We start from the raw sequence: 14,002 nt of genomic DNA on the forward strand, positions 1-14,002 counted from the left end.
TTTTTTTCCCTCCCTCTTTCTGTTTCACTGCCCCCCTCTTCCCAGGACTCCAATGACACGTATGTTAAACTGCTTGATATTGCCTCCTATGTCTTTGAGGTTCAATTTTTTTTTAAATCCCAATCCTGCCCCCTGCTCCTTCACTTCAGTTTCTATACTTTCTGTTGTCCTATTTTCCTATCTTCAAATTCACTGAGATTTTCTTCTGTCATGTCCTCTTAGTTATTAAACCCATTGGCATTTTTTTTACATTTGAGATATTGTATTTTACAGTTTTAGTATTTCCGTCTCCTCTTTTTTGTAGTTTCCATTTCTCTCCTGAGAGTCCCCATCTGTTTACTCATTTTTAGCTATCTTTTCCTTTAAAATGTTAAACATATTTATAAATCTGTTTTAAAACCTATGTGTGTTACTTCTGATGTATATGTCATCTCTTGATCTGATTCTGTGATCAGATTCTCTCCTTGTAGGGATTACATTTTCCTGCTTTTTTGCATGTCAAATAGTTTTTTGTTCCATGCTAGACATTGTGAATCTTGCCTTATTGAAAGACTGGATTGTGTGGTTCTGCTTTAAGGATTGTTGAGCTGAGTTCTAATAGGCAGTTAATTTCCTGGAAAATCAGTTTGATTCTGCTTTGTTAAGATGGGCCTAGAGTGCTGTTTACTCTAAAGCCAGAATAGTTACATCTAAGGTGTGATCTTTCTGGAGTCTCAGCTGAATATCTGGGTGTTTAGCAAGTCTATCTGTTTTGACCATCAGGATGCCATCATCTCCCAGCACTGTGCAAATCTCCACTCAGTTCACATCCTCCCAGGAGCTGTTATCTACCAGGACCCAAGGAGTCTCGCCTAACACTATGCAGCTTTCTGTCGACCAAAGATTCAAGTGAGCCCTCATGTAGATTTCTGGAACATCTCTGCACAGTTCCTTTCTCTCTAGCATTCTGTTCTACAAATCCAATTGTCTGAGAGCCACAAACTCTAATCTTTGTTTTTCTACCCAGTAATGCTGCTGTTCTGTTTGGACTCCACTTCTCCTGTGCTATAGTTTAGAAAGTGCACATGGATAAAAATCCAGGATGATGTGGAGTTCACTTTGTGTGTTGCCCTTCTCTCAAAAATCACAGTGCTCTGCAGTCCATTATCCAATGCCTAAAAACAGTTGCTTCATAGATTTTATTCAGTTTTATCAAGTTTTATGGTAGGAAGGTAAGGATGATGCTGGTTACTCCTTTGTGGCCATAACTGGAAGCTTTAAGTATGGGTTTGAATCCCACTTCTGCCACTTACTGGCTCTGTGAGCTAGGGCATGTTACTTGACCTCTTTGGGGTTTTTTTTGTTTGTTTGTTTTTGTTTTTAAAGATTTATTTATTTCTCTCCCCTTCCCCCCCACCCCGGTTGTCTGTTCTTCTCATCTATTTGCTGTGTCTTCTTTGTCCGCTTCCGTTGTCGTCAGCGGCACGGGAATCTGTGTTTCTTTTCATTGCGTCATCTTGTTGTGTCAGCTCTCCGTGTGTGCGGTGCCATTCCTGGGCAGGCTGCACTTTCTTTCACGCTGGGCGGCTCTCCTTACGGGGCGCGCTCCTTGCGCATGGGGTTCCCCTACGTGGGGGGCACTCCTGCATGGCAGGGCACTCCTTGTGCGCATCAGCACTGCGCATGGGCCGGCTCCACACGGGTCAAGGAGGCCCAGGGTCTGAACCGTGGACCTCCCATGTGGTAGACGGACGCCCTAACCACTGGGCCAAGTCCGCCGCCTTGACCTCTTTGAATCTCAATTTCCTTATCTAAAAAACAACAGGTTTTTCTGAGGACTGAATAAGGCAAAGCATACTTAGTGCTTGGCATATAGAAGACTCTCAGTTACTGTCAGACTTTATTATGACTTATATTACCCTTAGCTTGTGAACCTGCCAACCACTTTGGATAAAATTACTGCTGTCATTTATATAGTGAATTATGCATATCATTATTGAAGAATAAATCTTTGATGATAATGGTTGTTTTACACATTCATTTTATGTAATTAATTTAGGGTTGTTTTTGGTTCTTCTGGTATACCAAGAGAACTGCCTAACACTAAAAGTAAGAAAAAGAAGAGTATGCAATTAACAACTCATGAAAATACAGCTTAAATCTTCTGGCTTTGGCTATTAGGATTTTCACAGCCACAGAAATAGTAACCTGCATTTATTCATTTAGCCCTTGTTAACTGATACCTCCTGTGTGCTGGCTCAAGGCTAGAGATACAGAGGGGCTCACCAAGGAAAGGCTCCTGCCTGCAAGGACACACATCGGAAAGGGGAGAGGGGTAGCTAATCAGGTAACTACACTACAGGGCCTTTTAATTATGAGTTACTCTGTTTATTACATAAATTAATCCTATTTTTGTGGACTACACACCACGACCCATCCATCCCACAGAAATGCCTTGCCAGCTGGAAGGGCAACAATCTTCCCCGCCCTCCCCTGTGTAACGATGATGTGAAAATGAACGTGCTCTTGGCACCTCCCTCAGGAATATGTTAAGTAGTTCCCCACGTGAATGTTCTTGAGCACCAACCCAGAGAGCATCCAGTCCTGTTCAGTAATTCCAGGTAAGACTGAGGCCCTGCAGGAGTTTTTCTGTTGGTGATGTCCTTATTAGATGGCTGCCTTGTACCGTTCATTTTTAATATGTTCTTTGCCAAATGCATTCTTTTTCATTCCACATCTTTCTCCTCTGCTTCTGTTTGATTTCTCAGTTTCTTTTTATTTATTTATTTTTTTACTTGGACATACACCCACCCAGAAAAATACTTTTATTTTATTTTTTTCAGTGACCTTCCCCCTCTCCACCTCCAGCAGGCAACACTGGGGTTCCTTTTCTTCCCATTCTTCTTTCTATTTAAAATTTAACAAGTGTCTTTTTGTTCCTCTCTCTTTCAGTCTGCTGTGGGAAACTGCTGAAAGGGGCTGCGGCAGACAAGTCAACTTTGGGCGAGCTCATCCAGCCCTTTTTTGAAAAGGATATGGCAGGTAGGTCACACTTTCCACTAACTGCCAAAATCTTACAGGCTCTGAAGAGAAATTGCTCTGTGTGAGAGACTCTCTGAGCAACTGGGGGTTCAGAATTAGGGAAAACAGCCAGGAAATAGATATTGGGGTTTCTGGTCAACAAAGACTCATTTTCTTCTTTGTTGTGTAAGCCTGGCGGCTTCCACGTCTCCCCCCAAATGAAGCGGGCTTGTGGGTGTGAAGCTTATCATTGGCAGTGTTGAATGCTTCTGTTTCTCAAGAAGGTTTCGTTTTTTTAACTGATGACACTTAAAATTGAGAGCCAAGAGAGGCCACAGAGCTTCCCAAATCCTTTATCATTTGGTATATAAAAGTACTGCGGGCAAATAGTCCCGTTTCATCAGTAGTCAGAAGGTTCAGACAGCTTTCAGACACAAGGACTGACTTACTATTGGTCCTTGGGGGTTAGACCCTTCTCTGTTTGATATGGAAAGCTGGAGTAAATATCTGGATTACCTGGACCAGATCATCTTTCCAGACCTCATCTATGATCCACAAGCTGAAAGAAGCATTCCTGGGATCTGACCCCTCCCCCAGGAAGCGTGTCCTAGTCCAGATCCCTGAGTCCATAAATGAGCCACAGAGAAGGGACTGAGCTGCCAACGCCACACAGCAAACGTGAGGCGAGGCTACCCTAGACCTAGCATCTTTCCCTGGAGTGCTCACCCACATTTTCCCCTTCCTAAAGTGCTGGTATAACTCAGAGCAAACAATAAAAGCTCATTTACCAATTCCAATGTGGGCACATACTTACTGTGAAGAAAACTGACCCAGGAAGAGGCTTCCATTATGATGGTCACTGTGTGCCTTGACTAGGACACCCTGCTGGCAGAATTGTCATCGCCTCTCTTACCAGTTTTTGAATAGAGTAAGTTGACGAGAAAGGATGTAAGAACGGGCTGCCTGGCTCACCCAAGCCTCCATTTCAGATGCTCTAGTCCCCAGGGTGAACTTCAAGTGAGACGAGCAGGCTCCATCAGATGCAAAAAATCGGTGCAGGGATACATCAGTGAATGAATCTCATCCTGAATCACTGCGGTGGTCAATAGAATGAGGTGGAAGCAGAAAGCACCAAGGCAGAGAAAAGCCAGTGTGAGCTCTGATGCTTCACAGATTTGGTTCAGATGGTGCCACTACCATCAGCCACGTGGCCCTGAGAAGACATATTCTCATCCACTGAGCCTTGGGCTTCCTAAAGATGAGAAGGAAATAGTAATCCCTGCCTTGCAGGTTATTGTGAGGACCAGATATGCAGTTTCAGGTGCACTGCCTGCAGACACATCAAAAGGTAGCTGCTGTTATTAAAAACCAAGAGCAGTAAGGAGCAGCAATGACTGAACACCTGATGCATACTTTAAGCATACTTTCTCTCTAATAATGCCAACTTCCCATTTATTGGGAGTTGGGGTTTATTAGTACGTTAAAGAATATTTGTTGAATAAATGAGTGAATGTGTTACCAAGTTAACATAGATTTATATCATTTTAAATTTTATGGCATAGTGTTCCATTGTATGACTGGATGATCATTTGTTAATTCCTTACTAACAAGCATTTCGTGGTTCAGAAAAAAGAAAATGACCAAGAAAATGTGGCAAAATGTTTACAATCATTGGATCTAAGGCAAGCACAAGCAAGAATTCTGTTTTTGCAATTTTTCTATACCTTTGAAATTGTTTCAGAATTGAAAGTTAGAAAAAGTAAATATTTATGTTGTTTCCAAATTTGCACTCCTTCCATAATACTGTAATGCATACCCTGTGCATACACAGGATTGCAAGCATCCCTGATTATCTCAGGCTAAACTGATAGATTTAGGGTCAAAGGAAATGCTTATTAACAATTGTGGTACATTCTGTACTAATGTACATACCTACCAACTGTATACGAATGTTTGTCTCTTCCATATCTTTGCCATCTCTGGGTATTGCCAATGAATTAGTTTCCTGTTGCTGCTGTGACAAACTTAGCAGTTTAAAACAATATAAAATTTGTTATCTTACAGTTCTGGAGGTCAAAAGTCCTAAAATCAAGGTGTTGGCAGGACCCCGGACCTTCTGGGGGCTCTAGAGGAGACTCTGTTTCCTTTCCTCCTTAGCCCTTCAAATGACCATGCATACTCCTTCAGGGAGAGCAGAGGGCATGGCCTGCAGAGCCAGCTTAGGCCCCTGGGCCAGGGAGCATCTTAGAAGGGTGTTTACTCTCCCCCTTTGCAAATGCAGAGCGACTCCTTTCCCAACCAGCGTGGCTGGTCCTTAGTCCAGGTGGAGGGCTGTTTGAGCTTCCTCTTGGTGCTGTAACAAATAACCACAAACCCAGTGGCTTGCAACAACACGCATTTACCATCTTACATTTCTGGAGGTCAGAAGTCCTGTAATAAATGTGCTGACAGGGCTGCCTCCCTTTTGAAGGCTCTAGGGGAAAATCCCTTTTCTTTCTTGCCTTTCCCAGCTTTTGAGGTTGCCTGCATTCTTTGGCTCATGGCCCCTTCCTCCATCTGCAAAGCTAGCGGTGTAGCATCTTCAAATCTCTCTCTCTCTGACCCCTGCATCTGTTGTTACATCTTTTCTGACTCTGATCCTTCTCCCTTGAGATTACATTGGGGCCACCTGGATAATCCAGGATAATCTCCCCATCTCAAGACCCTTAACTTAATCACACCTGCAAAGTCCCTTTTACCATGTAACCTAATATTCACAGGTACAGGGAATGAGGATGTGGACATCTTTGGGGACCATGATTCTGCCTACCATGGTCGATCATTTGAATCTTAGCTAATTTGTTAGGTGACAAAAAAACTCGTTTTTAATTGTGTTTTTTTTTTTATTATTAGTGAGGTTGGTAAGGTTGAACATATTTTCATGTAATCATTAGTCATGTGTATTTCATCTTTTGTGAATCACTCTTTATAACCTTGGTCCAATTTTCTATGATTTTTCCTTTTGCTCATTTTTCAGTTAAGCTGTCTTATCTCTTAATTGGTTTTTCTTTTTCTTTTCTTTTTCCCCCCCTCTCTTAATTGTTTTTTAAGTGCTCTTTGCATATTAGGGCTGTTTAATTTTTCCATTAATTTTTTATATCTATATTCTGTATTTTATCTCTATATTTCAAGTCACATTATAAATCTGTAGTTTCAGCCAGTGTTCGGAAAGAGAATGGTAACTCATCACAGCTCTTTAGTTCTCAGACTTCTTGAAGTGTTGTAATAGTAAGATGTTGATTCCTCTTTAGGAGTCATGAAACCTTTGGTTTCGTAGTTTTCTTCCTTCACTCTCCTAACCATTTGCCCAGGCAGTCTTATCTTACTTTGTCTTAGAGAGATTTGGGCATTTAAAAGTTACAGGTCCCTAACTAACCATCGGGGTGGGTATTGTTTTATTGATTTATTGAACCTCTACCCTATAACTTTGGGATAAATGGGGCCTGTTGTTGGTCAGATCCTTTTATAGAGACAGAAATGAAAGTTCTTGAATCAAAGCACATTAACCTTGGTTTACACATTTGGTTTAATTCATCCACCACTAAAAACAACCCCAAGGAGTCCTTTCTGTGGTGGTCAAGATGGCAGGGTCTTTTGGGTGAGCACAAGGAGGACTTTGAGGGCACATTTCCCATTTTCCTATAAAGTTAGCAAGAACTGAATAATGTCAGTCTTCATTATTTTGTGCTAACCTTTTTTCCCCTACAGCTTTTTGTTTATTTAGACTATGTTAGCTCTATATTTTGTGCTTCCTACAAAATTAAAGACACAACAACAACTAGAATCATATCTTCCTAACGGAAGCAATAAATTCTGTCATTTCACTAACACTGATCTCACAGGGATAACAAAGAATGCATTTACATTCATAACCACTAATGGGGTCTCATTAGTGGGCTGCGGAGAAGCTGCTGAGAAAACCAAAGTGTTTGGCTCGCAGAGGAGTGAGTGCCAGAGCCACCCAGGTCTGGCAGGGATCCACTTCACTATGAGCCGAAACGGGAAGAAAATTTAAATGATTCTTGACAGAATTCAGTTTTTAAGGGAAGGTCAGACTGAACACAAAAGCTCCATTTAGCCAACCACAGCATTGCTTATTTCCAGAGAACTGCCTGGCTGTGGCACCCCTACTTCCCAAATAGAGTGTCAGTGACATCTGGGACTCAAGGGTCCCCTAGTCTATAGGTGTATCACTTTTTGGGTTTCAGGGGTGGTAATTAACCACTTCCCTTGCCCCCATCCTGAGTTCTGAACCCGTTAGATGGCAGAGCCTAATGACAGCATTGGATGGGAATTGTGGCTGGCATCTCAGACCTCCGCTGGACTTCCTAAAACATCCCAAGTCCAAGCCTGGTGACAGGTCACACAGGGGAGCCTTTGAGATGCAGAGGCAGCCTCTTACTCAGTAAACAGTCACATCTCGATGGTGGGGATGGGGAGACTGAGTGGAGACAAGAGTCAGAGGGGAATCCTTCCATCCCATGTGTGAGGCCCAGCTAGCTGGGAAAATAAGAGCCAGAGGACTAGGCTAGTCTGATGAAGGACTTCTCTTTCCTGGGGAAGAGAAGAGCAGAATTCGTCTTCCCAGTACTGCCCTTGGATCAGAAGGTCTCTCCCCAAACCCTTGAGGACAGGACTCCTTAACACTTTCAATGCTTTGGCAGAAATTCCAGAGGAGGGAGACAAGGGCTCCTCTTCTATCGCTTTTTGGGAGCTCATCTCTGATTCCCTCTCCAAGTACGAGGCATCCCTGGGCACATGCAAGAGCACCGGGCCAATCTCCTACATGGTGGAAGTTGGCACGCGACATCCAAAAACCCGCAAGGTTCAGGAAGCTCGCTAAAAGGTGGGGATTTTAAAAGGACACAGAGATTTTGCCACCATGGGTCAGAGGCCCCAGCTTTTCTGAGGTGGCAGACCAAAAAGTGTAGAAAATTCCATAGCCAACCAGTGTAGAAACTCAATCATCCACCCCTCCCCACCTCTGCTCTGTGCTCCTGGCTGTTGGCTGACTTGGTCACGTTTCCTGCTTTTCATTGGGATCCCTGCCATTGCAGGCTCTTATGCTCTTTGAATTTTCCTTGGCGCTTCATGCCCCAGACATGTGCAGTTTTTTTGGTGTTGTGCATCTTTGCCACCATCCCAGTCATCATCACCATCACCCACTCAACTGAATAGCTCTCCAGATGTCATATCCCGCCCCTGCCCCCCGCCCATGGAGCCACTTCCTCTTTCTCCCCCCAACTGGGCCTCATGATGTTATGTCCCAGCCATGACCTCTGCAGACTTCGTGATGTTCTTTTTTTGTCCTCGCAGGTGCTGCCAACACCTCCTTCTTTCGAATCAGCAGCAAAATTAATAACTCTGTTGTATTCCCATCTTTCCACATTTACTGGGCAAAGGACTAAAGGGCCCCATCTTAGCTCATCTTAAATCTCTTCATCCTAGGCTCTTGGTGACGGCACCATGGACAGAGGGTTGGGGAGATGCTTATTCTGTGCCCTGGACTTTGAAATATATAGGTCTGACCTCCTAAACTCATTCCGACTCTAGCTGCAGCAAACAGAACAAATTTATTCCCCAGGGCTCTGCGCAGGCATTCTTTATGCAGGCAACCTCCATTAAAGTCAACGGGAGTTTGGTCTGCATACGACAAACAGGGTCAACCCTTAAATCATGCAGCCTTCAGTGCTGGAAAGTGCCTGTCACTCTTAGAGTAGCACAAAAACAAGTAAACAACTATTCTGGGCTTTTGGAAAAATATGTTCTCAGCTGTTTATATACCATTTAAAATTAGATGGTTGGCACTGATGGACTGCATTGCCAGAATGTACTATGGCATGATGTGCAGCTGTTTCCTTTTTCTCTCTGAAACCAGGCACAGGAACTAAGATCTCAATTCTCTGTGCAAATCAACAGTGGCTCACAGTGCCCACCAGCTCCAAGTGATGAGCTTAGCTCCTTTCCTGTGGTTTCATTCCTACCAAAGGGTTTTATGGAAGATGAGGTTTCTTAATTCCAGAGCACTAGAGCCTCCCAAGAAAAGCATCCCTTCTGCCTTTACCCACTAGAATGTCTGGTTTCCCAGTTTTCACTTAATGTAAAAACCAACCCTCCTCAGCAACTCTCACTGTGGTCATTCAAACTCACACCATCCTAAAGTCTGCTTTATGTCGAGGCCTTGTCACGGGAGTTTCAACCACAAATTATGGTCCAGTGGCTGTTGGTGGGTGGTGATACAACCGAATTCCAAATTGATCAGTCTAATTAGTGACACGCCACCATCTCTTTGGTTTGAAAAGGTTACCTTCTACCTCAGCTATGGTAATTGTTTTCATCCCCAAACCTTGCTTGTTTCACTGGAGAACAGCAACCCAGGGAAGATATTAAAAACCGCCAAAGGCATACCTGGTTCTTGTTGGTTTAAGTCTTTGCTCTAAGTGTGTGAGGTGTTTGTCTTGATGCATCAGCAGGGCACTAGAACATGGTGGAATTGTCAGGTCAGGAGACCGCCATTGAGGGCATGTCCCCAGCATTGGGTTTTTGAGTTAGATCGAGCTTTAACCTTGCCTATCTCTCTAAGAGTGGAAAGGAGAACCATGCACTCCAACACCAGCCAAACTGGCTCACGGGCCAAATTATCATGAGCTTCTAACTCACCTCACTTATGTAATCCCAGCCCTACTAGCATCTCCCCAACAGCTAAAGCAGTTCAATTATAGGAAGCTCCAAATTCCTTGGTGAATATGCCAGATATACACTTACTTTTGGGTGAGAAAATAGCTATTTGGTTGGTATAATAACCTTCCCATAAAAGCAGAAAGTCCTGATATGTGGGAAAGATACCCCTCCAGGATGTCCCTGTATTTCCTAAATATTTCTGTCTGGAGAAGGTCCCTTGTGGCCTAATAGATCCTAAGAAGAGAAGGGAGAGTGGAGGAAGATTGAAGACTCTCGTTTGTGCCCTTTCTGGTAGACCTCACCAAACTGGTCACAGCCGTCGTAACACAAACAAGCCAAACCAGCTCCAAACCGGGATGATTACGAGCGTTTTCGAAAGTGTTCTGCAAGTCCAGATCCCAGGCGGGATGGATCAGAGCTTTGCTGAAGTGCTTCATTTTTTTAGGGGGAATTAATATTCTCGCCGCTAAATGCACACTAAAGATTTGACAATAGACCAGCATTTCTCTTTTGTTAAAAACTTGCAAAGAGTTGCTGAGTTAAAAGCCAAAGTAAATCTTTCCATCTGAGGAGGTAAGCGAGTGCTATTTCTTGTTTCTAACGGTGCAGGCTCGGTGAGCTGCAAGCTGTCTTACCATCGGAGGGGAGACCCTGAGGGACCTCTGCCCGTCTCCAGCAAGCCTTTGCATGTGGTGTGTTTATACTAGCTGAAGACAGCGCACGACTCTCTAAATAATTTACAAGTTGATTAATAGACTCACAGGGGTATAATTAGAAGAGGGAGAGACAGTGGGTACAGTAACCGGTACAGTGCTTGGGGGAACAGGAGGCTTTATTTTTTTAAAGAAACTTTCTAGGGTGCTGGGCGTTTGAAGATAAGTTGGGAAGAGCTCAGCGCCTCTTCTCTTTTGAAGTGGAAATAGGACAGTTTGAATCCGTCGAGTTTAATTTTTCACAAGCTTTAGGGGCCCCGCAGTGCAACTCCCTTTTTATTATTGAAAAAATTCCACATTTTTCTTTCATTTTTCTACCTAACACACACGCACATGCACACACACTCTAAGCAGCAAGTAATAAACAGATTAATTTACTCTTTATTCAACATGTATTTTATTCTCTTCACCTCCTGGAGAGATGCCCGCACATGTCCCTTTGCCACCCCTCGGCCAGTGCCCTCACTGGAGGTTGCCTAGAGGTTGGTTAATGGATGCCCTCTGTAATTTATGCATTTTAAAGAAGCCCTCACCTCAGTCTGACAATGCTTTTGAAGTAGCGCCTTTTTTCAAGTCAAACTTTTGACTTTTCCACTGGGACTGCTACAAAGATTTCCTTATGGAAAATATGTAGGAGTCTTTTTCAGCTGGAAAGAAATCCGTGGCCAAGAGAGCCAAACAGAGCAGCAGGGAGAAAAGTGATGCGTTCGTTCTGAAGGACAGAGTGCCTGGAAAGGAGACCAGTGACGTCAAGAGGGTCCATGTTGGGAAACGGACTTGGCCCAGTGGTTAGGGCGTCCGTCTACCACATGGGAGGCCCGCGGTTCAAGCCCCGGGCCTCCTTGACCCATGTGGAGCTGGCCCATGCGCAGTGCTGATGCGCACAAGGAGTGCCGTGCCACACAGGGGTGTCCCCTGCGTAGGGGAGCCCCACGCGCAAGGAGTGCGCCCATAAGGAGAGCCGCCCAGCGCGAAGAAGGGAGCAGCCTGCCCAGGAATGGCGCCGCCCACACTTCCCGTGCCGCTGACGACAACAGAAGCGGACAAAGAAACAAGACGCAGCAAAAAGACACAGAAAACAGACAACCGGGGGGGGGGGGGGGAATTAAATAAATAAAAATAAATCTTTAAAAAAAAAAAAGAGGGTCCATGTCCCTGTTTATCAACAGCTTCATGCCTCCAGAGAGTTCACGTTCTTGCTTTTTTAAACTAGAATTTTGCTGCAAAACTGCACGTTGTTATTCTACATTAAACATAATAATGCTTTGTCAGAGGGGCAGGGCTTGTCACTAAAAGATCACAAAGTTTTTTTGTTCAATGGCTAGTCTGGTTGGGGAAACTGAGGCAGTGAGGGACCCTCGATCCCTTCATGCATCCATTCAATGAAACGTAATTAGCCTTTCATGTCTCTCTCCGCAACAAGAATAGGGTGCCACGGGAGCAGGGGCCTGCTATGTCTTGTTTATGGCTATTTCTTACCACCTAGCTGTGTCTGGCACAGAAGAGCATTCAGGGATTTTTTTTTTTCTAGACTGAATGGTTTTTTGAGGACTTCTTACATATCAGGCATCCAGATTTTTTAAAAATACACAAAACAAAAACAAAAAATCCAGACGTTTCTGGGAGGCCTCAGGTGAGCCCAGAAGTGCACTGTGTCCTTCTCGTACTAACCAGAGCTTCTGGAAGCATTTCCCTCTCCACGTGTGGCCCCAGTGGCCACAGAGAACAAAACTGCCGACCCATTCAGCTGTGAAATTGTCTGTGACAGGCAGGACCCAGAGGCCCCAGGTCTGCTTTTCCAGTGGGGAAGTTTCCTGGTGGAGCCGTCTGGGCCGCCCTGGCTAAGGCTAAGAGCTGCCCTCAAGCCCCTTTCACGCCCCCAAGGCAGGTACATTTCAAAGTTCCTTTCCCTCTGGGAATGTCTTCCAGCTGACACTAGCTTCCTTCTCACCTGTGCCTGCCCTGCCGAGGGAGGCAGGCCGGTGGCAGGGCGGGAGGTGTGGAGGGGGAGGCTGCCCCAGGTGACCTTCTGCAGTCCCGGCACCTCAGACATGTCGTGCTTCCCTGAAAGAGAAAGAGGAGACTTGCTGGGGCTTGTCACCTGGGAGCCCACACTGAGGCTTTCCTGCGGAGAACTTGGCATAGCCATGGTGGATGTGGAGGGAAGCACTGGAAACACGCCTTTTAGCTTTGCCGAGTGAGCCTAAGTGAGCAAGAATGAGGTAAAAACAAGAAGAAAATGAGGAGGAGTGGATTAAAGTGGGCACAGGACAGAGAGAGGGAGACTGGAGGGGTGGGCATGAAGGGATGCGGGAGGTGGAGAGTTGAAGGAAGGCTTCCCCAGAGTAGAGGGAAGTACTAAGTCCCCAGCCCCCTTCCCTGGAGAGATCCTGTAGGGTCCACGGGAGACAGGAGCGGAGAGAGAGAGACCTTCCGGGATCCCACAGCTCCCCAAGTACAGAACTGATTTACCCCATCTGGGATCTTGGCAGCTAGCACCCCTATCTCACTGTCCCAGCCCTACCTTTGGTCCTGATTGGGGTACTGGGAGGTCAGATGGACCCCAATTGGGACCCCCTTCCTACCCGAGTACCCTCCATCCCAGCACTAATCGTGCTACATGCTCCTGCTCATGCCTGCGTCCCCAGCTGACTCTGCTGCACTCAGGCTGGGTGGGTGATTCTTCCACCAGCACTGGTATGGCTCACAAAGGATGCTCAGCTAATGTTTGTGAATGAATGAGTGAGTGAGTGAATGAATGAATGAATGAAAGCTCACGGGGTAATTGATTCTGGACCTATGGTGTGGACAAAACCAGGCAGGCTTGCTCTCCGGCATCTGGAGCCTGAACACTTCTCCCTGCTACCTGCCTTTTATATGGGTGAGACTGAAGGGATCTCACCCATGTAGAACAAAGGGGAGCACAGGTGATAGAAGGCAACGTGCAGCCCACAGTCTCTCTAGAGAGATGAGCATCTGTGCCTCCTAGACAGTAGAGGGAGTGGTTTCTGGCTGGGGTTCAAGAACCACAGAGGCTTAATTCCAGTTCAGATTCTACTACTTACCAGCTGTGCGACTTTGGGCAAGCCCTTCTGCTCCTCAGAACTTCAGTTTCCTTACCTGTAAGGTGAGATTTTCATAGTGTCAAAGTCACTGGTTTTTATGAACACAAAATGAAATCATGTTTATACAAATGCTTAGCACAGTGCATGGCACATCACAAGTGCCATTCATTAAATACTTATTGTTTGAATAGTAGTAGTTGTTGTTGTCATCTTCAGTGTAGTAGCAGTAATGATAGTAGCAAGCACTGCTGGGTAAATAATGTATGTCTTCTATATCTATTTTTGATATCATATTCTTCTCAAGTGGCTGCTACCAGCTTTGGGTGCCTACCCCCTGTAGTAACTGAAACTGGCAAATCCCTGGTTTACCTACCCTCCAGTGCTCAGATTATCTATGGCAGCATTACAAGTCACCCGCAATTTAATGGCATAAAACAACAATTGTTTTATTATGCCCCTGATTTAGTGGATTAGGATTTCGGGCAGGGCACAGCAGGGAGGGCT

The 14,002-nt window shown here is 45.0% G+C and overlaps 1 protein-coding gene across 2 annotated transcripts in view; it reads left to right on the forward strand.

Annotated features, from left to right (window-relative positions):
* The window catches only part of AK8 (adenylate kinase 8), a 139,497-nt gene that overhangs the window by 59,133 nt on the left and 66,362 nt on the right, over positions 1-14,002 (forward strand). For both annotated transcript variants that reach the window (XM_058302134.2, XM_058302135.2), the window contains one exon: positions 2,932-3,021. In XM_058302134.2, the coding sequence (XP_058158117.1) occupies positions 2,932-3,021 (90 nt within the window). The remainder of the gene's footprint in view (positions 1-2,931; positions 3,022-14,002) is intronic.

Source organism: Dasypus novemcinctus, chromosome 8, assembly GCF_030445035.2.
Source record: "Dasypus novemcinctus isolate mDasNov1 chromosome 8, mDasNov1.1.hap2, whole genome shotgun sequence".
Lineage (NCBI taxonomy): Eukaryota > Metazoa > Chordata > Mammalia > Cingulata > Dasypodidae > Dasypus > Dasypus novemcinctus.